The sequence below is a fragment of the Chrysochloris asiatica genome, unplaced genomic scaffold (genome assembly GCF_000296735.1).
Source record: "Chrysochloris asiatica unplaced genomic scaffold, ChrAsi1.0 scaffold00140, whole genome shotgun sequence".
NCBI lineage: Eukaryota > Metazoa > Chordata > Mammalia > Afrosoricida > Chrysochloridae > Chrysochloris > Chrysochloris asiatica.
The window spans coordinates 4,175,102-4,197,422 of NW_006408658.1; the positions used below are offsets into that span (position 1 = coordinate 4,175,102).

General features: G+C 38.4%; 2 protein-coding genes across 2 annotated transcripts; both read right to left on the minus strand.

Moving 5' to 3' along the window:
* Positions 1-524: 524 nt before the first annotated feature.
* Positions 525-1,478, minus strand: LOC102818814 (olfactory receptor 51L1-like). Its single transcript, XM_006870222.1, has one exon. The coding sequence runs from the start codon at positions 1,476-1,478 to the stop codon at positions 525-527; it is 954 nt and encodes a 317-aa protein (XP_006870284.1).
* A 10,609-nt stretch (positions 1,479-12,087) lies between these two features.
* On the minus strand, positions 12,088-13,080 carry LOC102811666 (olfactory receptor 51M1-like). Its single transcript, XM_006870338.1, has one exon. The coding sequence runs from the start codon at positions 13,078-13,080 to the stop codon at positions 12,088-12,090; it is 993 nt and encodes a 330-aa protein (XP_006870400.1).
* Between the last annotated feature and the right edge of the window lie 9,241 nt (positions 13,081-22,321).

The window sequence follows — 22,321 nt, forward strand, 5'->3', positions numbered from 1 at the left end:
TTGACCGTGTGGCCCAGTGTTTTAAGCCACAGTGCCACACCAGGACATGTGGGTTAAAAACCTAAATTGCAAATCTCCATTTGGATTCAGCATGAAGTCATCCTAGATAAAACTAAAGACCTATTATATAGCAAAGAATGGTGACAAATATATGAATCCAGTAATATGAAGTGACAACTCATCTCTCCATAACATTAGTAAAAACATTGATTATAAAATTAGAATCATAACAATTTAGTAGAGGAAAAATATTTTTAAATGGCTATAAACTTGCGAACACTTGTGTAAAAAGCAAAACTGAATCATTCTTTCATGTAAGAAAATAGTAACCATAAGTTTATAGTTATATACATTAATAGTAATAAGTAACTTTATTTAGTTTTAAAAATAGAGTCAATACATGATGTACAATTAATTGACCAAATTAAAATATGTGATCAGAGATTATTTTGTGATAAGAGGGCTTTAACACTAAGTTTTAACTCATTAATCAATTCCAAATGTAGTGGTTCTTCCCCAATGTCTTATTGCATCTTTCCCAGTGAAACCACCTTGAGGATAGCATGGCGGATCTGCTGAGTCTTGATGCTGTATATGACAGGGTTCATCAGGGGAGGGAAGAGCACAGAGATGGTGCCCATGAGGATGTGTACTAGGGGTGAGAGGTGGTGCCCAAATCTGTGCACAATGGATAGACCAAGCACTGGCACATAGAAGCAGAGCACTGCCAGAATGTGGGAGACGCAGGTGTTGAGGGCCTTGACTCGCTCCCCTGCAGAGGCAATGGCCAGCACAGTGCGGAGGATGATAGTGTAGGAGAGCAGGATGAAGAGGACATCAGAGCCCATGGCTAGCATGATCATACATAGTCCATAGATCCTGTTGAATCGAGTGTCAGAGCAGGCCAAACGGATCATGTCCTGGTGAAGGCAGTAGGCATGAGAGAGTGCCCCTGGGTGGCAGTAATCAAATTTTAATAGGTGCACTGAGGGTGCAGCAGTAAGGACAGCACTCCGCATGCCCAGCACCACCCCAACCAATGCTACTCGAGGGCCCGTGAGCAAAGAAGCATAGCGCAGTGGGAAACGGATGGCCACAAGGCGGTCCAGAGCCATGGCAAAGAGCACGGCTGACTCCATGAAAGAGAAGGAGTGGAGGAAGTGCTGCTGCAGAACACACTGTACCAGGCTTACGGTCCGAGCATCGAACCACAGCACACCTAACACTGAGGGCAGTGTAGACATGCACAGGCCCAAGTCTGTCACAGCCAGAATGGCCAAGAAATAGTACATGGGTTGGTGGAGGGAAGGGTCAGTTCGTACCAGATGTAAAATTGTGATATTACCTAGAATGGCCACAAGGTATCCTATAAAAATGGGCAATGAGATCCAGTGGTGAGCCCACTCCAGGCCTGGGAAGCCCGTCAGCAGGAATGTAGAGAAGCTCAAGTTGGTTCTTGATAGGGTGGCTATTCTCATCCTCAGGAGACCTATTCACGCTGGTAAAGGTGGCAGTGTAAAAGTTAATAGGCTAGTAAGCATAAGCCCTCCCACTATCACAGAACACCCATCTTCTGCTGGCTGTTCAACTTGATCTGCACTCCCTAGACTCAATCTCCTCTCAACCAGCCACTATAGTTTCAATCAGCCCAAGCTGTTTCCTTGTTTTTCCTCACATTCTATTATTCCCATCCCATTTTTGCATGCCCCCCTATACAGTTTGTAAAATCATTGGGTCTACCCCTCTCTAGGCAACTGCAGCTCCAGTCATCACATTGTGCTGTTGTTAAATGCTGTTGAGTCGGTTCTGACTCATAGTGACCCTGCATAGGGTTTCTGAGGAGCCACTGGTTGAGTTTGAACCACCAACTTTACAGTTCAAACTGACCTTGACGTCAAGTGCTTATCCCATGGCACCACACCAGGACTCTAGTCGTCACATTGTTGTTGTTAAGTGCCTTCCAGTTGGTTCTGACTCATAGCGACCCTGTATAAGGTTTCTGAGGAGTGGCGGGTGAGCTTGAACCAGTGACCGTGCAGTTAGTTCACACCTACTTTGCAGTCCAGTGCATTAACCCACAGCGTCACACCAAGACTCCAGTCATCACATTGGTGATGGTGGTGTGCGATGGAGTCTGTTCCAATTCATAGCCACCCTGCATAGGGTTTCTGAGGCTGTAAATCTTTACAGGAGCAGAAAGCCTCATCTTTCTCCTGCGGAACAAACAGCTGGTAGTTTTGAACTGCTGACCTTGCAGTTCGCAGCCCGATTCGTAACCACTACACTACCAGAGCTCTTTCAGGGGATATTTAATTAAGTGTTTGACCAAATATAGCAAGCTCATTCAAAAACTGATAGTTTTGTATGTCCCACAGTTAATGTTATAAATGTTGGTAGAAAAAGGTTCCCCACCAAAACCCTATACAGGGTCACTGTGGGTCAGAACCGACTCGACGGCCCTTAACAACAACCTCTGCCTTAAGTAAATCTCATCAAGAGCTTTCCCTACCCCTGCTCTTAACCTGCTACTAAAAGACTTGGCTCAAAAAAATCTATAAGCTCAACCTTGACATGATTTTCAATTTCCCAGAAATTCCCTTACTACCTAATTGTTTCCTGTATATGATCTTGCCTCTGCAAACTTTTCAATTCTCGTAGAATACAACTCTCCTTTTCCTAATCTAACCGAGACTGTCTACAGCAGATTCCTCATCCATTTGATTCTCCATTTAACCTCTTTCTTGCAGTGATAGGATCCACTCCACGTGTCAGAAGAAGAGGTATCCTGCTTCTCTCCAAAGTCAGCCCTCACAAAGAACGTATCATTCTCATTATCCAGTAACTCACCCCTCAGACATCATTTTAGGGCTTTTGGGAAACTCTTTCTTCTTATCTTTGAATTTACTAATACTTAGCATATATAATCTATGGGTATACCTCCCATAACACAACCTATTGTGTGTGATCTTAGAAGCTACCCAGGGTCTGACCTCGTTAGTACTTGGATGGGAGATTGCCTGGGAATACCAGGTGCTGTACACTTTTTGGATCCTAGTGTTAGATACGCGCTGGACTGTTAATCATGAGATCAGTGGTTCAAACCCACCAGCTGCTCTTTAGAAACCATATACAGGGTCGTTGTGAGTCAGAGCCTCTTCAACAGCACTTAACAACTACAGTAACAGCAATCTACACCTTTAAGGCTGTTACCTTTATTCTAATTTCATGTGATTTGTTTTCTTCTTAACCTAGTTTTATCTTCTCATCTTTCAAGATGTTTGGGAAGGTTTTTTCCAGAAGCTCTTCAACTATCTCCTCTGTGGACTTCTTTGATTCTTCTTGTTCCAGAATGCCAATAATTCTTACATTATTCCTCTTCATGTTATCCAGCATGAATTTTAGACTCTCTTCAGATTGTTTTATCCTTTTAGCTGTTTGCTGTTCTATCTTGGCAGTATTGAGAGACTTGTCTTCCAGTTGGCTAGTTCTGGCTTCCATCTCTTCTAGTCTGCTCCTTTTCCCTTTCAGCCTATTGTCTATTTCTAATATCTTATTATTGATCACCTGGACATCTTTTTGCAGGATTTGAATTGTTTCCAATGCTGTGTCAATCCTATTAGATTGTTCCTGCAGTACTTTCCTTACTTCTTCCTTATTTTCCTCGACCCCTTTTCATAGTACTTGAATATGTTTCCATATCATTCTTCTGAATTCCCTTTCAGACATATCCAGAACCTGCTCTTCCTCCTCTATAAAGCCTTTGTCTGTCTCTAGCTCATTTGCATCTGCTGTTCTCTTCTGCTTTTGGACGTGCTTTGATAATGTTAATTGTTTCTTGTTGGGCACGATTATTCTTATTTTATTATAATTATTATTAATATGATCAGGAGATAGTCATCCCTTTTTGTCTGTAATGTGTAGTAGGTGTGGTTAGGTCTTGTCTACTGGCCGCGGCGGGTGGGGTGGAGGGCACGTGGGCCAGTGGACAGGGTGGCAGGCACACGGGCCTAGTTTTAGATTGCACAGACAAAACTTCTCCTGTGTGCATATTGTTTTCCTGCCATTTGAAGATATACCTCCTCTGAAATCTACCTGAAGACCTGACACAGTTTATAAATCTGGTAATCTTACTAGAGCAATGTTTCCAATTTAGGTTTTGCTAAACAGACATATCAGTAAGAGTACCTCTAAATACCAGCAACTATAAAAAGTCTGACCCTTATTCAAATTAGTTTATTAAATACTAAAAACAACATTACTAGGAGAAGTACTTATAAGACAATTCCTTCTGCCCTGAATCTTAGTATCTGACATAATATTTGCTTCTGTTTCTTCATCAGTAGAGAAAATTGTATCTCCTAATCTAAAGAATGAAAGTGAATTTCATTTAGCACATTATGTCGACAGAATTTAGCATAAGGGCAGACAAATAGTAAACAATAAATATAGTTTAGCTATTCTTGAAGTAAATGTGCATTTTCTTTTTTAAAAAAATATTTAACAGTCATTACCTCGGTTCCATTTAATTTTTGATTCCTCCCCATGTCTTTTCCTGACATTATCTTCTTCTGCCTACCTCCCTCTCATATATTACCTTCCTTGTCACCCAAATTAACATGTGTCTACTTGGGAACCCTGTACAGGGTTGCTATGAGTTGGAACTGACTCCACGGCACATAACAACAACAACAACTCTCTGTGGTAGTCTTGGTGTGGTGCTACAGGATAATGCACTGGACTGCAAAGTTGGTTCAAACCTACCAGCTGCTCCTCAGAAACCCTATACAGGGTCACTATGGGTCAGAACCGACTTAACAGCACTTAACAACTACAAAACACTCTGTGTGGCAATGTAGGATAAGTATTGGATCACTAATAGCAAGTGTAGCAATTCAAATCCACCAGCCTCTCTTCAGAAACCCTATACAGGGTTACTATGAGTTGGAACCTACTCAATGGCACTTAATAATACCATCAACCCTCTAGTCAAGGAATTATTCCCCCTTTTCTATCACCCCTGATAATCATCAAAGTATGTTCCTTTTATGTGAAAACCTTTTCTTGGCTTTTTACAATAGTGATCTCATACAATTTTTGTTCTTTTGTGATTGACTAACGTCACTTAGCATAATGTACTCCAGGTAACATGAATTTTCTTAGAATTTCCTCCAATTCCTCCTACTTTCTCGTCTCCCTATTATACAATGTATCTCCTAAAACAAAATGTCATCTCTTTCTTAAAATTCTGGTACTTCAGATTTTGGCAGAAAATGCCAAGTGTCTTTGAAAGACTGAAGATCTACTGACAGATGAAAGACTGGGTGAGTAATTATGAGACAATGATGAATAGAGTACTGAGAATAGGTCCCAAAGAATACTGAATGTAAGACTGACAGACAGACAGAGGAATTAGGAGATTAGGAGAAGATTAGGAGAACGGTATGATGAGCATCGGAAGGAAAACATGAGCACTGATGGCCTTACAAAGAATATGTTGTGAGGGAGACTAGAGAACAGTGATATAAGAGAAAATGATGAACGGGGAGATTAAAGTTGACTATAGTTATGTTAAAGGACAGCAAAGGGCAAGTTGAGTGTAAGAGAGAAATAGAGTTGTGTAAGTTAGAAGACAAAATTGAGGCACAAAGGAAGGGGGAATGTGAGTTAAAAGGGTACAGATGAACAAGCAAAATACCAGACTAAGTGTTAAAGAGAGGCTTGCAAGACTCATCAAAAGAAGACTGATGGCAGAAAGATAAGGAGAGATCATTGGGAAAAGAAATACAGACCGAGGAACAGTGAAGAGAAAAACCAAGCAACATTTTGAAGAGAAGCTTAGGGACCAATGGTGAGTGGGGATGTGTTGATGGAGATGATCAGGCAAAGGCAGAAAGTGAAAGAGATGGATGGAATGGGAGCTCCAGTGAGTGTGGTGAGAGAGGATTTGAGGAGAAGAGAAAGTCATCTGTGTGGTAGCAGGAGAGGGAGGACTGAATGACCGGGGGTGGGGGTATGGAGGAAGTAGTGGTCAGATGAAGAAAGCTGGGAAACAGGGCAGTGAGAAACTGAGGAGCAGGAGAGGTTGGTACCTTAGAAATGGAGGCCAGGGAAACCCACACAGCCCTTTATTTCAAGCTTCTTATCTCAAGTGCACTGGACTTTGAAAATTGAACTTAATTCTTTGGGCCACTAGGCTCAGTTTCTCCAGCCACCGTCTATTTTTATGCAATTTAGCAAGTGACTAACAATAGTGAATCTGAAATCAAACTGGTGGAATTGAAATCATGACTCCAATATTTATTGCCTATTATTATTCAAATTATTTGTTTAATCTCAGATTTCTTAACTAAACATCGAGACAATTATAGTTTGTGGAGCCTTTTATATGTATTTGTTAATGTTGTACAGTTAGAACCATCACTCAATAGATGATAGATTATTATTTCCAACTTATAGCACTACCTTCTAATTAAAACTTAGCTATAGGAGCCCTGATAGCATAGTAGCTAAGTGTTGAGCTGCTAACCACAAGGTCAGTAGTTTGACTATATCAGCTGCTTCATGGGGAAAAGATGAGGTTTCCTGCTCCCGTAAAGATTTACAGCCTTGGAAACTATATACAGGGTCACTATGAGTCAGAACTGATTCAGTGGCAAATAACCACTACCATTATAATATTTATCTACTACGAAAATGTCTATAGTGTTAGCATTTATTAAGAGAAAGTCAGTAAATGATTTTACAACAATAAAGAGTAAGAAACTCAGGATTGGGAGCTCTAAGTTCTTGAGCAAGTTTTAGGACCAGTCATTCACATGATTTTAGTGAAATTACCAATTCTTTCTCCATCTTAACTACTTTCTATGTGGTAGGTTTTCACACTTGACCTGATTTCTTTCCATAGAAGCTAAAGGACTGTGAAAAAAGTATTGGAAGCCTCTCAATTAGGAATTTGTTGAGATGGTGATTCCATGCCAACTTCATCACAGCCTAGTCCAACAACAAATTCAGGTCACTCTATGCAATGAAAGAAAGTCATTTGGACATATCATAAGATAGGTGCACTAACTCATACTGGCCATCCTCCAGAAAGGTGCCCTAGCCCTCAACCTTACTTACAGACCTGATAGAGAAGAGAGATCAGATAAGCAAAGGGTTTGTAACAACTTACTTATCTTTCTTTGTCTGCAGCTCCTTTCCAGGATGCTGCAGTACTTCCCACTCCTCTCACAGCCTCTTGGTGAATTGACTCCAGAAGCTGCTCTGTGTGTGCGCCACTGGTAACTATAAAGTCTTCCTCTTTCTCCCTTGGGTCTCCAGCCCTAAGAGAAATACTCTTAGACGGATGCAGAACTGACTAATACCACAGAGGGATCAGCATCTTCCCAGAGCTTAACATTTGGGTTTACCAGTCATTTTCCGTTGAAATTTAGTGACACATAAGAACAAGAACTCTGGTAGCATAGTGGTTATGAGTTGGGCTGGTAACGTCAAGGTCAGCAGTTCGAAACTACCAGCTGTTCTGCAGGAGACAGATGAGGCTTTCTGCTCCCATAAAGATTTACAGCCTCGGAAACCCTGTTCAGGGTCGCTATGAGTTGGAACCGACTGTACGGCACTTAACAACGACAACAACAACAAGTACTACTAGGATATCTTTCATCAGATCAGGAAGTCTTTCATTCTCTTCATCCATCAGCTGCAATTGTTTTAAGAATATTTTTTGATCAATCCTCAGTTCTCCTTCCTTTGTTCATCTTCTTTCTCAAAAAAAAGTCTCCCTTTGAGATTCTTTTTCCTACTGGATAGTTATTTACTTTCATTAGAGACAAGTTTGGGCCAGAACTTTGAATCAAATGTAATAAGACACAATATCTGCCTTTGAGAAAACTGCTTTCTGCAGGATTTGGGTGTGAAAAAAACCAACACTTCTGGATAAAGTTAAAAGGATGTCAGAAAATATACAAGGGTAAAAACAAAACAAAAAACAAATGCTTCTCACTTCCCTCAGCCTAGAAATTTTAGAAAAAATAACTCTTAATTTTAGAAAAATTAACTCTTTGCAGAGTTAGTAATTTATCATTCTTAGCTTAGTTTTTAATGGTTTTCTTACGTTTTTATATCATAAAAAAAGGCACCATGATATTCTATGTTTCAAGCTTTCTATAAAATCTATCTGAAGCTTGAAATTTTTCTTCAGCTCTTCTGAGCATAGCCTACTGTGGAGTTGTAGGATAAGCAGTGGACTGCTAACTATAAGATTGGCAGTTCAAACTCACCAGTTGTTCCTTGGAAACCCTATACAGGGTTGCTATGAGTTGGAACCAACTTGATAGCACTTAACAATAGTAACAACATAAAAGCTACCCTATGTACATAAATATACATTTGCAACTTACTTTTGTTCAACATTGTATATTTATTTCAGGTTTATACATGGCGTACCATGATACTATAGGTTAGTAATGTTAATGGCATATGTTATTGGTAGGTACCAATGAGTCAGCTCTAACTCAAATCAATCTTATCCTCACAATTGTTATATTTGAACCTTTGTTACCACAATTGAATCAGTCCCTCTCATTGAGGTCTTCTGCTTTTTCACTGACTTTTTTAAGCAGCAGATTTACCTAATGAAATATGTCCTTTTATTTCTTGACTGCTGTTCCATGAATATTGATTTTGGATCCAAGCAAAATGAAGACTTTGACAACTTCTATCTCTTCTCCATTTATCATGATGTTGTATTGGTCCAGTTTTGAGAATTTTCACTGAGGTACGATTACTGAAGGCTATAATCTTGGATATTCATCAGTAAGTTCTTCAAGTCCTCTTTACTTCTGGCATGGAAAGTTGTGTCATCTATGTATCTCAGGTTGTTAATGAGTGTTTGTCCAATTCTGATGCCATGATCTTCTACATATAATCCAGTTACTCAAATTATTGGCTCAGCATATAGATTGAATATAGTTGGTGAAAGTACACAACCCTGATATACACTTTTGTAGGTTTTCAACAACTGCCTCTTTATACGACCGCTTCTTGGTCTATGCCCATGTTCCTCATGAGCACAATGTTCTGGACTGCACACTCTTCACAATATTATTCATAGTTTGTTATCCAAACAGTCTAATGCCTTTGAATAGTCATTGTTGTTATTGTTAAGTGCCATCCAGTTGGTTCTGATTCATAGTGACCCTGTACAAAGTTTTAGAGACTGTAAATCTCTGTGAGAGCAGATAGAGTCTTATTTCATCTGTGGAGTGGCTGGTGGGCTCAAACTGCTGACATTGTGGTTTGCAATCCAGTGCTTATCCTACACAGTCACCACACTCCCCTTGCATATTCAATAAAGCACAAGTGTCTTTTTGGTATTCTTGCTTTCAGCCAAGATCCATCTGGCATTGGTAATGATATCCTTCATTTCATAGCCTCTTCTCAACTCTGTCTGAATTTTGGCAGCTCCCTATTGATGTAATGCTGCAACTATTTTTGAATTATCTTCGGCAAAATTTCACTTGTATGTGATATTAATAGTATCATCCTATGATTTTTACATTCTGTTTGGTCACCTTTCTTTGGATTAGTCACAGATATAGATCTATTCCTATTGGCTGGCCAGGTAGCTGTCTTCCAAATTTCTTGGCAGAGATTGATGATTGCATTAGGCACTGCATCACCTTGTTGAGACATTTCAATTTATATTCCATCAATTCCTAAAGCCTTGTTTTTTGCCAGTCCCTTCAGTGCAGCTTGGGCTTCTTCCTTCAGTACCAATGGTTCTTGATAATACGGTACCTCTTGAAATAGCTGAATACTGACCAATTCTTTTTGTTACAGTGATTCTGTGTATTCCTTCCATCTTCTTTGATGTTTCCTGCATCATTCAACAATATTTTGCCCATATAATACTTCCATTTTAAAACCTGAGGCTTGAAATTTTTCTTCAACTCTGTTGAACATGTTCTTTGACTTGGTTTTCTAACTCCAAGTCTTTGCACATTTCATGATTATACTTTACTTTGTCTTCTCTAGCTATCCTTGGAAAATTTTTGTTCAGCTGTTTTACTTCATTATGTCTTCCAGTTTCTTAAGGTTCTTTATATCCAAGAACAATTTTGAGAATCTCTTCTGGCATTCACTTGGTCTTTTCTACCTTTTCTGTCTTTTTAATTACCTTCTCTTTCTTCATGCCTGATGTTCAGGTGGGATATAATCAAGGTCATATTTTGGCTCTTGGTGGAATTGTTTTAATTTTCTTCAGCATCAACCTGAATTTTGTCACCGTCGAGTTGGTTCTGACTCATAGCTATACTGTATAGCATTTCTGAGGAGCAATTGGTGGGTGTGAATAATGAACATTGCAGTCAAGTGCTTATTCTAGAGCACCACATCAGGATTCCTGAATTTACACGTGTTCAATTGATAGCCTTCCCACAGTTGGCCTCTTGCCTTGTTTTGGCTAACGATATTGAGCTTCAAGATCATCTCTTCACACAGATGCAGTCAATTTAATTCCTGTGTATTTCATTTGATGAGTTCCCACTTCTAATTGTTGTTGTAGTTAGTGCCATCAAGTTGGTTCTGAATCAGAGTGACCCTTTATAGGGTTTCTAAGGAGTGGCTGGTGAAGTTGAACTGCTGACCTTGCAGTTCAAACTGACCTTGTAGTCCAGTGCATTAACCTGCAGTGCCACACCAGGACTCCACTTCTAATAGATATTCCAGAGTCGATCTCCATGAGTTACACTACATTGATCACTAGATTACAATTAATTTTTCTACTCCTTTACCAACATTGAGTAAGTTCAGTCCTTTTCAATTTTTTTGAATGCAATTGATGAAGCATGGTATCTTTTTTGTTACATATTTTATATTTTCCTAATTTTTAGAGAGATACGTAGTTCAGGCATTAATTGGCACTTAAGTTTTTCACTTCTGAAAATTATCTGTTCATATCTTTGCTGAACTTATTGAATGGTTTGGCTTTAGCTTATTGAATTATAGACGTTCTTCATGCACTCTAGATATTAATTCTCAGTTGCTTATATATAATGGTGAGATAATTTCCCAATGTATGACTGGTAATATTTCCTCTTTTCTAGGTATCTTACATTTGCTTGTGTTTTTACTCATATATATTTTTAAATTTATAAATTTTTAACATTATGTCTACTCTGATTGATTTTTTAAGTATACTGTAAGATAGGGTCCAGATTGTGTTTTCCATATGGATTACAAACTTGGCTAATACCACTTAAAAAAAAAAAATCCAATTTTTACTAAGTAATTTTTCATGTTTCCTATTTCAGTTAACATTATATCTCTGGATATATTTCTTGAATTTGATTTTGTTCTGATTATTACTGATATGTTTATTTAACTCAGCACAAATACTATAATGTGAGAATTACTACAGCTTCAGAAAAATATCTTTGAGTTTGTTAAGGGGGGTCCACATAAAAGGAGGTATTTCCAAATTATCTTGCTTTTTCTTGACTTTTGCTTTGCCATGAGAATTTAAAATCACCAATCAAGTTCTATAGGATGACTAGCTGTAAGTTTGCTTAGAATTGAATTTATTTTTGATTATTTTTGAAACAATCAGTATATGTAATATATAATATAAGATATTGATATAAAAATGAAATCTTTCTATTAAAATATTTTGCTGCATTCATATCTTTATATTTCAATAACATTGTCTTGCATGGTTTTTGAAATTTATTCTTTTTTTTTAACATTTTATTGTACTTTAGGTGAAAGTTTACACAGAAAATTTGTTTCACGTTAGTTAATTCACGTACAAATTATTCTGTGACATTGGTTTTAATCCCCACAATATGTCAGTATTCTCCTAATTTCCACCCTGAGCTTCTTGTTTTCATTCATCCAGGTCTCAGTGATGATGTCTCAGAGACATTATGACTTAAACAAAAGAAGGTCAGCATTTCTAAGCCATAGCTTGAGAAACTTCATCTATACTTTATTTAGTGTAATGATAAAAATCTCGGGCAGCACAAGGAGTTACAATAAACACTCAATTTTGTAAATCTTTAGCCTTCTTCTGAACACCTAGCAAAATGTTTAGTCCCAGGACTCAGCATTGCCCTTTCTAAGGTGTAGGTACTTGATGATCACACGGCGGATCTCCTTGGTCTTAATACTGTATATGATTGGGTTAAGCATGGGAGGCACAAAGAGGTAGACATTGGCCATGAGGAGGTGGACAGCATGTGGAGCATTCTTTCCAAAGCGATGCACCAGGGACAATCCCACCATGGGCACAAAGAATACCAGCACAGCACAGAGGTGTGAGGTACATGTTTGGAAAACTCGAAGTCGCTCCTCTCGGGAGGCCAGTCCTGCCACTGTGTTCAGGATGAGCCCATAGGACAGAGCAATGAGTACCAGGTCCACCATTACAGTGAACACTACCACTGTCAACCCATAGAGATTGTTGAAGGTAGTGTCTGTGCAGGCCAGATGTATCACTTCCTGATGTAGGCAATATGAGTGGGATAGGACTCGAGACCCACAGTATGGGAAAGCTTTCAGGAAGAGAACAATGGGGACAAGGACCACAGGGCCTCGGAGGATGATGACCAGACCTATTCTAACCACTCGCTGGCCAGTGATTATGACTGAGTATCTTAGGGGATAGCAGATGGCCACAAAGCGATCAAAAGACATGACAAGGAGTACTGATGACTCCATGAAGGAAAATGAATGGATGCAGAACATCTGTATTTGACAGGCTGCAAAGTAGATCCCATGGTAATTGAACCAAAATATCCCCATATTGGTGGGCAAGGTGGACACCGATAGTCCCAGGTCAGTTAGGGCCAGCAAAGACAGCAAGTAGTACATGGGTGTGTGTAGATGTGGGTTGGTCTTAATGATTATCAGAATACAACAGTTGCCTGAGATGGACACCAGGTACATAAAGAAAAAGGGTATGAAGATCCAGTGACTGATGGCTTCCCATCCAGGAAAGCCAGTAAGATAGAACATAGGGCTAAACCAAGTGTCATTGGACAGTACCATTTCCTGATAATTAAGAAGATATTGGTCTGACATTCCTCAGGAAATGAGCTGAAAAATAAATGGATATTTTTAAAAATTACTTATTCAGTTTCATTAACATTTGTATCATAAACAGTATCACAATCATCATCACCTTTAGCATCATCTGCTGTGACACAATCATTATCATATTGAAAATTGTTTCCTCTATATTTCTATCACTTTTCAAACTCCTTTGCTGGTTTATCTTCTTTGCTCAGACCTTGTATATAGCTGTTTTCATTCTTGACCATTTTCTGATTATATACTATTGTCTCTGTCCAGACAATTCCATCCATTCCTATGACCTCATTTACCATCTACCTTGGTAAATATCTTATCTATAACTCCAGTACTTCCCTTTTCTTCCCTTCTGATTTAAAGACTCATAGATCTATTAACAAGCTAAAGAGCTGCACCTAGAAGTTTCTTAATTATCTTGGAAGCACATCAAATATTTAGGTTATCATCTTCCCTAAAATTCTTCTACTTCGTCTCTGCTCATTATCTCTGTGGTCTAAGTCAAAAATTAAGTTTCATATTTGACTCCTCCACATAACAGTTCTGTCCGGTATCCAATGAGTCAATTAGGATTTCATGTAATAAATACCTCTTATATCTGTCTTACCATCATCTTCACTGATGCTGTGTTAATTCAGATCACTGTATCTCTTCCTAAATGATTCAGACAGTCTCTATTTGGACTTTTCTAATTTGTTCACTACACTATAGCAACAGAGGTATTTCTAAAACCAAATAGACATTGGCTTAGTGATAAATGTCACTATATGTTTGTTGCATAAAAAAGTAAACTTGTGAGTGAATGAATACATACAGTACTCACCTCTTATCCAGATTATTTGTGCCTGGAGTCCTGAGTTGAGCGCTATGTCTGCTGTTTGCAGATTGGCAAGGATGGCATGGAGAAGGATTTGAATAGTTTTAGCAAGATAATGACAGGACTGGGGCTATTCTTCCTGGAAGGAAAGTTCTAGGAAATTTCTCCTGAAATGAGAAACTAAGAAAGAAACAGAGGAATTCATCTATTAACCCAAATCTAATTATAATATTATGACAATAAGCACAGCAGAGGAGATACAAGTGAGAAATGAAAATGAAATTCCTGAAAAGAGGGATTCACAGACTGTTGAGCTTTCTACTTTACTTACATGTTATAATTATCTTTCATTTTGTCTCAAATTAGAACTAACAAATCCACTGCTTTTATATGAGTTGAAAAGTATGCAAATGAACCATGCTTAAGCACAAAAACTTGAACCAGATACCTCATTCTTGAACCAGGGAGAACTTTCCCTCAGTATTCATGTTCCTTTGTAAACATGGCTCTTGTGTCTAGAGTGGAAGAGGACTTTGGAATGGGAAAGGCATATCCTGAGTACTGAGGAATTCACAGGGAGTTGTCTGTTATCAAAATAAGCATTACTTGAGCACATAACCCTGACTATGTCTTAGAGAAAATCTGGTTAGGGATAGGATAGCAGCAAAAATGTTAGTGTTGTTAGACTCAATATAAAAACTTGCTACTATTTTGGGACAGTACTTAACAAAAACAGCAATCACACATCAGGGTTGAAAGAAGACTCCTCAATAACCTGCTATATGCAGGGATGACAAACCTTACCTGAGGGAAATGAAGAAGACTTGAAATACCTACTGATGAGGATCAAAGAATGCAGCCTTCAGTATGGATTGCACCTCTATCTAAAGGAAAAACAAATCTTTACAACTGGACTAATAAATAACACCATGATAAACAGAGAAAAGATTGAAGTTGTCAAAGATTTTATTTGATTTGGATCCACATTCAACACTCATGGAAGCAACAGTCAAGAAAGAACATATTTGTCTATTTGCAATAGACAAATCTGCTGAAAAAATACCTCTTTAAAGTGTTAAAGAACAAAAATGTCACTTTCAGGACTAAGAAGTGCCTAACCCAAGTCGTGGTATTTTCATCACCTAATACGCACGAAAGGAGCTCTGGTAGCGTAGTGGTTACGAATCGGGCTGCAAACCTTAAGGTCAGCGGTTCGAAACTACCAGCTGCTCCGCGGGAGAAAGATGAGGCTTTCTACTCCCGTAAAGATTTACACCCTCGGAAACCCTAAACAGGGTCGCTATGGGTCAGAACCGACTCGATGGCACTTAACAACAACAACAACAATACGCACGTGAAAGTTAGATGATGAATTAGGAAGCCATAGAAGAATCAATGCATTGGAATTGATATTCATGAAGAACATTGAAAGTACCATGGTGATGGTGGCTGTGTGTCATTGAGTCAGTTCTAACTCATAGCGACTCTGTACAATGTTTCAAAGGCTGGAAATCTTTACAGGAGCACAAAGCTTCATCTTTCTCTTGTGGAGTGACTGGTAGATTGGAACTGCTGACCTTGTAGTTAGCAACCCAGCTTGTAATCCACTATGCTACCAGGGCTTCTTTGAAAGACGTGTGGACTGCCAAAAAAAGAAACCCCACAAACAAATTTGTCTCAGAAGAAAAGCAGCCAGAATGCAGCTTGGAAGTGAGGATGGAGAGCCCCCATTTCACATACTTTTCACATGTTATAAGGAGGGACCAGTCCCTAGAAAATGACATTATGCTTGGCAAAGTAGAGTGTCGGTGAAAAAGAGTAAGCTTCCAAGATGGATTGACACAGTGACTGAACAATAGGGTCAAGCATGGCAACAATTGTGAGGAAGCCACAGGACCAGACAGTGTTTCATTCTGTTGTGCATAGGATGACTTTATGGTACCTAACAACAGCAACATCACACATGAGATGGTGTATCGTTTATCATACGTGAAATAAAATAGATAAAGGTAACAAGTTCCATGAGTTTGGGAGGTGTAATTTCTCCAACTAGAAGGCTCAGAGAAAGCACCTAAACTGGCTATGAAAACGAGATAGGAGTTAAGTAGAAGATAGGACTTTTCTGGGAAAGGGAGTATCATAAGCACAGGCACAAAGATGAAAAATAAGTTAATATATTCAACAATTATAAAGTTTGTTAATACTCAAATATCAAATTCAAGATTGGGATAGTAGAGGTAGGCACGGATAAGACTATCAAGGGTATATATGACATGTCAGAGATTATGTGTATTTGGATGACTGCATTTTAAGAAAATCAATGTTACATTCTCATAATATTACACAGCACTTTGTTAGCTATTTTAAAAAGTTTTAAAGCTTGTACTGAAGACAGATGCTATTTCGGTACTTGACGCTAGGTGAGGATATTTAAAAGAGTAGGTCTATTGTACTGCTCTTTAAAAAACTATTTGGGAATCAGAGAAAGTTATGATTTGGGTGCCCATCTGTATATGAATCACAAAACTAAGATATGAGTTAAATATATCATCATGCTTCCTGATTTTGCAATTTAATAAAAAAGCATATCCAACATCATATCATGGAGCTACTTCATTTGCAATGGTATTTTAGCATACCTTCCCCCTAAAAGCTATAATTCTCAGCTTCTTAAAAACGTTGCTTCTATTTACTCATCAAATTTCTGCTCTTAATTCTATTTGGCTGATAATTATGCTTGCCAATGTGGTGGCTCTGTGGATATGCAGGGGACTGTGAACTGCAAGATCAACAGTCCGAGCCCACCAGCCACTCCATGGAAGAAAGATGAGGCTTTCTGTTCCCACAAAGATTTATAGCATCAGAAACCCTGAGCAGTGTCCCCATGAGTCAGAACCACCTCATTGGCACTGAGTAACCATTCTTATGTATTGATTGTCATTAGTTCATGGCATCCTTAAATGTGGCCATAATATTTTATTTCAGAGATGGTTTTCACCAACCCCTGGTTTCAGCATCTTTGGCCCATTCTGGGTCATCAACCATTATGATTAAATCTCATCTTTCGGGATCATACTATTTGGGTAATGACAATATGATTAATGTCCCTTCTTTCTTTGGATTTGGGAAAGCTAGGTCTATATTTTCTTCTACATACAATTATTTTCTAAGACAATTATGTAATTGTCTTTAATCCATGGTGAAAACAACTGTGATTAGAATCAAATACTTGTCCTATTGTGAATAAATCATAAAAAATGATCAGCACATTACTTAAGAGTCCAGTGCAACACTTAGTCTACTATTCTGTATACTAACATTAAGTACTGCTATAAAATATATGAGTTCTGGTGTGGCACTGTGGGTTAATACATCAGACTGCAAAGTCATTTGAACAGCAAGGCTGGCTGTTCAAGCTCACCAGTTTCTCCTTGGAAACCTTTTACAGGGTTGCTATGGGTCAGAACCTACTCAGTGGCACTTAACAACAACAATAACATAAAATAGATGCCTCAATTTGCAGAATTAGAGCAATTTAAGAAGATACTGGTTCCTACATAAGGCATCGTAGCATTGTATCCTCTTTAGAGAACCCACTCCAAACTTGATAGAATTTTTTGCTCTGGCTCCTTCTATTATTATTATTATTATTATTACATTTCTTTTCCAGATTCCAGTTTTAACTCACATCCTTAAAGACATCTTATCTGGCCATTTTGTATAAAGCAACCTACCTGCTTACTTTATCACTATAATTATTCTCTAAAATAGCAAATTCTGTAAAAGAACAAATCAGGACACTAGTCCGCAATATACTTGTTATATACTTATTTGATTGTCTATTGTCTGTCTTCCTCTATGACTTTGTTGTTGTTGTTGTCAAGTGCTATTGAGTTGCTTCTGACTCATAGCAACCCTGTATAGGGTTTCAGTGGAGCAGTTGGTTGATCTGAACTGCTGATCTTGTGGTTTGCAGTCCAGTGCTTATCCTAGAGCACCATACCAAAAGTCCACTTTTATGACTCTTGTTGTTGTTGTTAGGGGCCATCAAGTCAGTACTGACCCATAACGACCTTATGCACAGCAGAATGAAACACTGCCCAATCCTGGGCCAACCTTACTATTATTGCCATGCTTGAGTCCATCGATGCTACCACTTGGCCAATCCATCTTGTTGGGGGTCTTCCTCTTTTCCTCTGACCCTCCACCTTACAAGCATGATATCCTTCTCCAGAAACTGGTCCCTCCTGAAAATATGTCCAAAGTATGCGAGACAAAGTTTGGCCATCTTGGCCTTTAAGGAGCACTCTGGCTGCACTTCTTCCAAAATGGATCTGTTGGTTCTTTTGGCAGCTCATGTCACTTTCAATATTCTCCTCCAACACCGTAACTCAAAGGCATCAATTCTTCTACGGTCTTCCTTATTCACTGTCCAGCTTCCGCGTGCATATGAGGTTATTGAAAATACAATGACTTTGGTCAGGAGCACCTTAGTCCTCAAGCTGACATCTTTGCTCTTCAACACTTTAAAAAGGTCTTGTGCAGCAGATTTGCTTAATGCAATATGTCATTTGATCTCTTGATTGCTGCTTCCATGAATGTTGATAGTTGATCCAAGAAGAATTCTGTCCTTGACAACTTCAATCTTTTCTCCATTAATAAGAATGTTGTTTATTGGTCCAGTGGACTCTAAGTACCTGGAATTATTTCCTTATACTAAAGTTATTTCTTTTTACTTTTAAGTTTGACTTAAGCATATTATCTACACTATGCATTTTTTTTTCATGGAAAGTTATTATTTCAGTATTTTTTATTTTCTTATTTTTATCAGGAACCAGTATGTGTCTCATCTTCTGTGACTGTCTGACTGCAAAATGCTGCTAATGGTTCCATGAAGACTGTTGTATTTTCCTTTTTCAAACTAAGCCTCCACTTTGGGCATATCTGATGAGTTCCCGTTTTCTACTTCAGAGCTCTTGTAGAAAACAGTCATAGTTTTCACAATCTAGATCCAACCTATTCCATACCTTCTCTTAATCATCAATTAGCAGTCTTCTTTATCACATCCCCTTCTAGTAGAGGATTGCAAGACTCCAGGAGTTTATAAATGCACCAAACATTACAGCTGTTATTGCCACACAAAGAGAGAAAGAAAAACATTTGCTTACACTTATCCAATCCTGCCATTCTCTCTCCAAAAGGAATGTTTGAGGGTATGCATTTTCTGAGAATGAAGAATCAAGTTATCCCTAAATTGATGAAAAAAATAAATATATGATAATAGTTGTATTAGTTAGGACTCTTTTTGTTGCAAGAAATGAACACTATTGTCCACTACTTTAAATGGAAGGAGAACTTGGTAGGATATCTTGAGGGAATGCAATCCCTCATAGAATTTACAAGATCAGACTTTGATAATTAGCAGGAATTTTAACAGTTCCTTCAAGCCCCAAATCAGAAATTCAGTCAACATATTTAAACAGAAATATACTGACAGAAGTATTAGACCCATTACAGCAGGGAATTTAGAATTCTGTTATTTAGAACACCATTGTTGCTACTGCAATAAACTGATATTACTTTTGCTTTAGCATCAGTCTTCAATAGTAGAAGTTGAAGGTAGACATCCTAACTTGCTTGGGGTTATATTGTTGAATTTTGCCTTACAGGACTCAGCGAGAACAAGCCTCTCTGACTTCCCTATTAGGAGATGGGACATATTCGATTAGTAAAGCTACAGACAACAAAATAAATGATTTTTTTTTTTTCAAAATGGAAGAATAAATTTGATTCTGAGCTGTAGCTCTAGATTATATGACCATGTTATATATAACCATATTCCACTATAGCACTTTAGATTTCAGTAACTGTGAAGCCATGGGTATATTCAGGACATTGTGTAGTGTTTCCATTTTGTGAGCACCATTTTCATCTATAAGCGGATGAGTTATACATGCAAATGTCAGTTTCTGCCATTCATTACCTAGAATTCAAATATGCAAACATGTCAGTTTAGGTATTCCAGAAAGCAGATATGTGAATTAACGGAGGAATGGCTAAGCAAACTTTGATACATACACACAATGGAAGGCTATACAACATTGAAGAATGGTTATGAATCTGCGAAACATACCACAACTGGTATGAACCTGGAGGACGTTAATCTGAATGAAATCATTCAATCACAAAAGGACCAATATTGTTGAGACCAATGTTGTAAAAAAAATTAAGATTTTCTTAATATAAGAAGCAATCTGACAATTATGGGGTGGGGAAGGGAAAACTATTCATAGGCTAGAGGGTAGACACAAGTTAACATGAGTGACTGGGCAGCCAATTTACAAAAGGGAGATTAGCAGAGGAAAGAAGAAGGTATCCAGAAATACAAGGAAGAATGCAACAGTTAAAGTGAATAGAGGTAAATACTATTAACTGATGGTACATAGAGGGGATTTCAATCATTGTAATAAAGCGAAGTTATGATATACTGAACATAAAACTAATGATCTTCTCTGTAAGCCTTTATTCAATTCACAATAAAAAGGAAAAAAAAAAGAAAAAGAAAAACAAACATAAGGAAATAAATAAATAGTTCATTGGGATTAATGCCCATGAATGATATTGGAGAGCAGAAAATGTAGAAGGCATTTCTGCATCTTACTAAAATGCCTATCTAATCCCTATGCAAGTGAGTGAGAGACTTCAGGGATATTGAATGGGAAGAGTTTCAGACTTCAATACAGACCGGAGGAAGGATGAAGCTGGGAGTCCCAACATAAAGATTACATATCAGAAGAGTGCTACACTGAGCTAAAGGCTGTGAATAACGTATGGAAAGTATGGTCTTGATTTGTTGTTTGTGACAGATCTAGGACACTAGGCAGCTGAAAGCTATCAGTTTTCTACACTTCTTGTAGCAGATTCTCTCTTGAAGAGATCTGAATAGCACTCCATGCTGCCTCAGCCAGAATGGTGGAATGCATAGCATCAAATCACTAGGGGAAATTGTTCATCCATATCACCTAGTAACCTCTAAGAGCTGGGAAAAGTAGTTTGCGTAGTCTATTTTCTCAGTCAGCATTTTGCATTCTTTAGTATTTTTTTAATAGTGTTTGTTTAGGATTTTTTTATTCATAGAGATACAATTAGTAGTGGTGAACACCAAATAGCTTATGAGAATGGCATACCAATCTCAACTCTAGCGGTTTTTTTATCCACACCATATATGTTGCTGTGTGCCATTGAATCTATTTCTATTCATAGTGTCCCTACACAACAGAGCAGAATTACACAAAGGATTTTCTGGGCTGAAATCTTTATAGGTCAGTTCTTTTTTCCCTGGGAGCCACTTGAGGGTTTGACCAATATGCAAGATATATAAAATTTGTCTTACTTTATTGTGAGACTTTTGGCTTCTCAGCATCAAAGATATTTCTTGATGTAGTTAGTGTTTCATAGCATTAAAAATCCAAACTTTTACTGTAAAAGGCTGAAACTGTCAATGATAGAAATAATAATTATATTAATGCTCACTGCTACTATTGTTGTTTTTATTATTAAGTGTCATTAAGTCACTTACTACTCATTGCAACCCTGGGTAGGGTTTCCAAGGAGCGTCTTGTGAGTTTGAACTGCCGATTTTGTGGTTCGCAGTCCAGTGTAGATCCTACAGCACTACACCAGAAGTTTTAATTCATTATTGGTAGTGTCTGGAGTCCTGGTGTGGTGTTGTGGGTTAATGCGCTGGACTGCAGGTGGGTTTGAACCACAAGGTCAACAACAATTCAAGCTCATCGGTCTCTCTTTGGAAACCATATATAGGGTTTCCATGGGTTGGAACTGACTTGATGGCACTTAATGACAACAACAATTGGTAGTGCCTAGCCTTTATATAAACACATTTTCTTTATTTTCCCAGAGCATTTTATAAATATTAGATAAGCCACAAGATGGCAGGAGCTGTTTACAGAGAAACTAAGTCAGTGGGGGCCACCAGAGAGGGAAGCATGAAGAAGGAACCTGCTGACACAAGGTAACCTGTTCAGGGAGTTTGAAGCCAGGTGTCCAAAAACTCATTTCCTACTTCCTGTACCCTGTACTTCCTCATCAGAGTGTACTTGTGAGAGTACAATGCAAAGTTTTTATGGTAGAATATCTTGATGTGGTTGAGTGACTTTTCAAGGTGACATTAATATGGGGTAGAGCTTCTTTTCCTTCTAAGCCACATTGACACTTGAGAGATTGACTTCTGTCTGCAGCAAAGAGGACTGTCTCCTACCAGTCTATTCACTGCAGGAGAGGTGTCATTGTGTAAAAGGCTTGGGAGGAGATAACCAGGCATGTGCCTCAGCGATAATATGCCAAGTTGTGGGAGTGGTTCAAAGTCTGGGCCTGCTGTCTCATGGCCCAGACAACGCC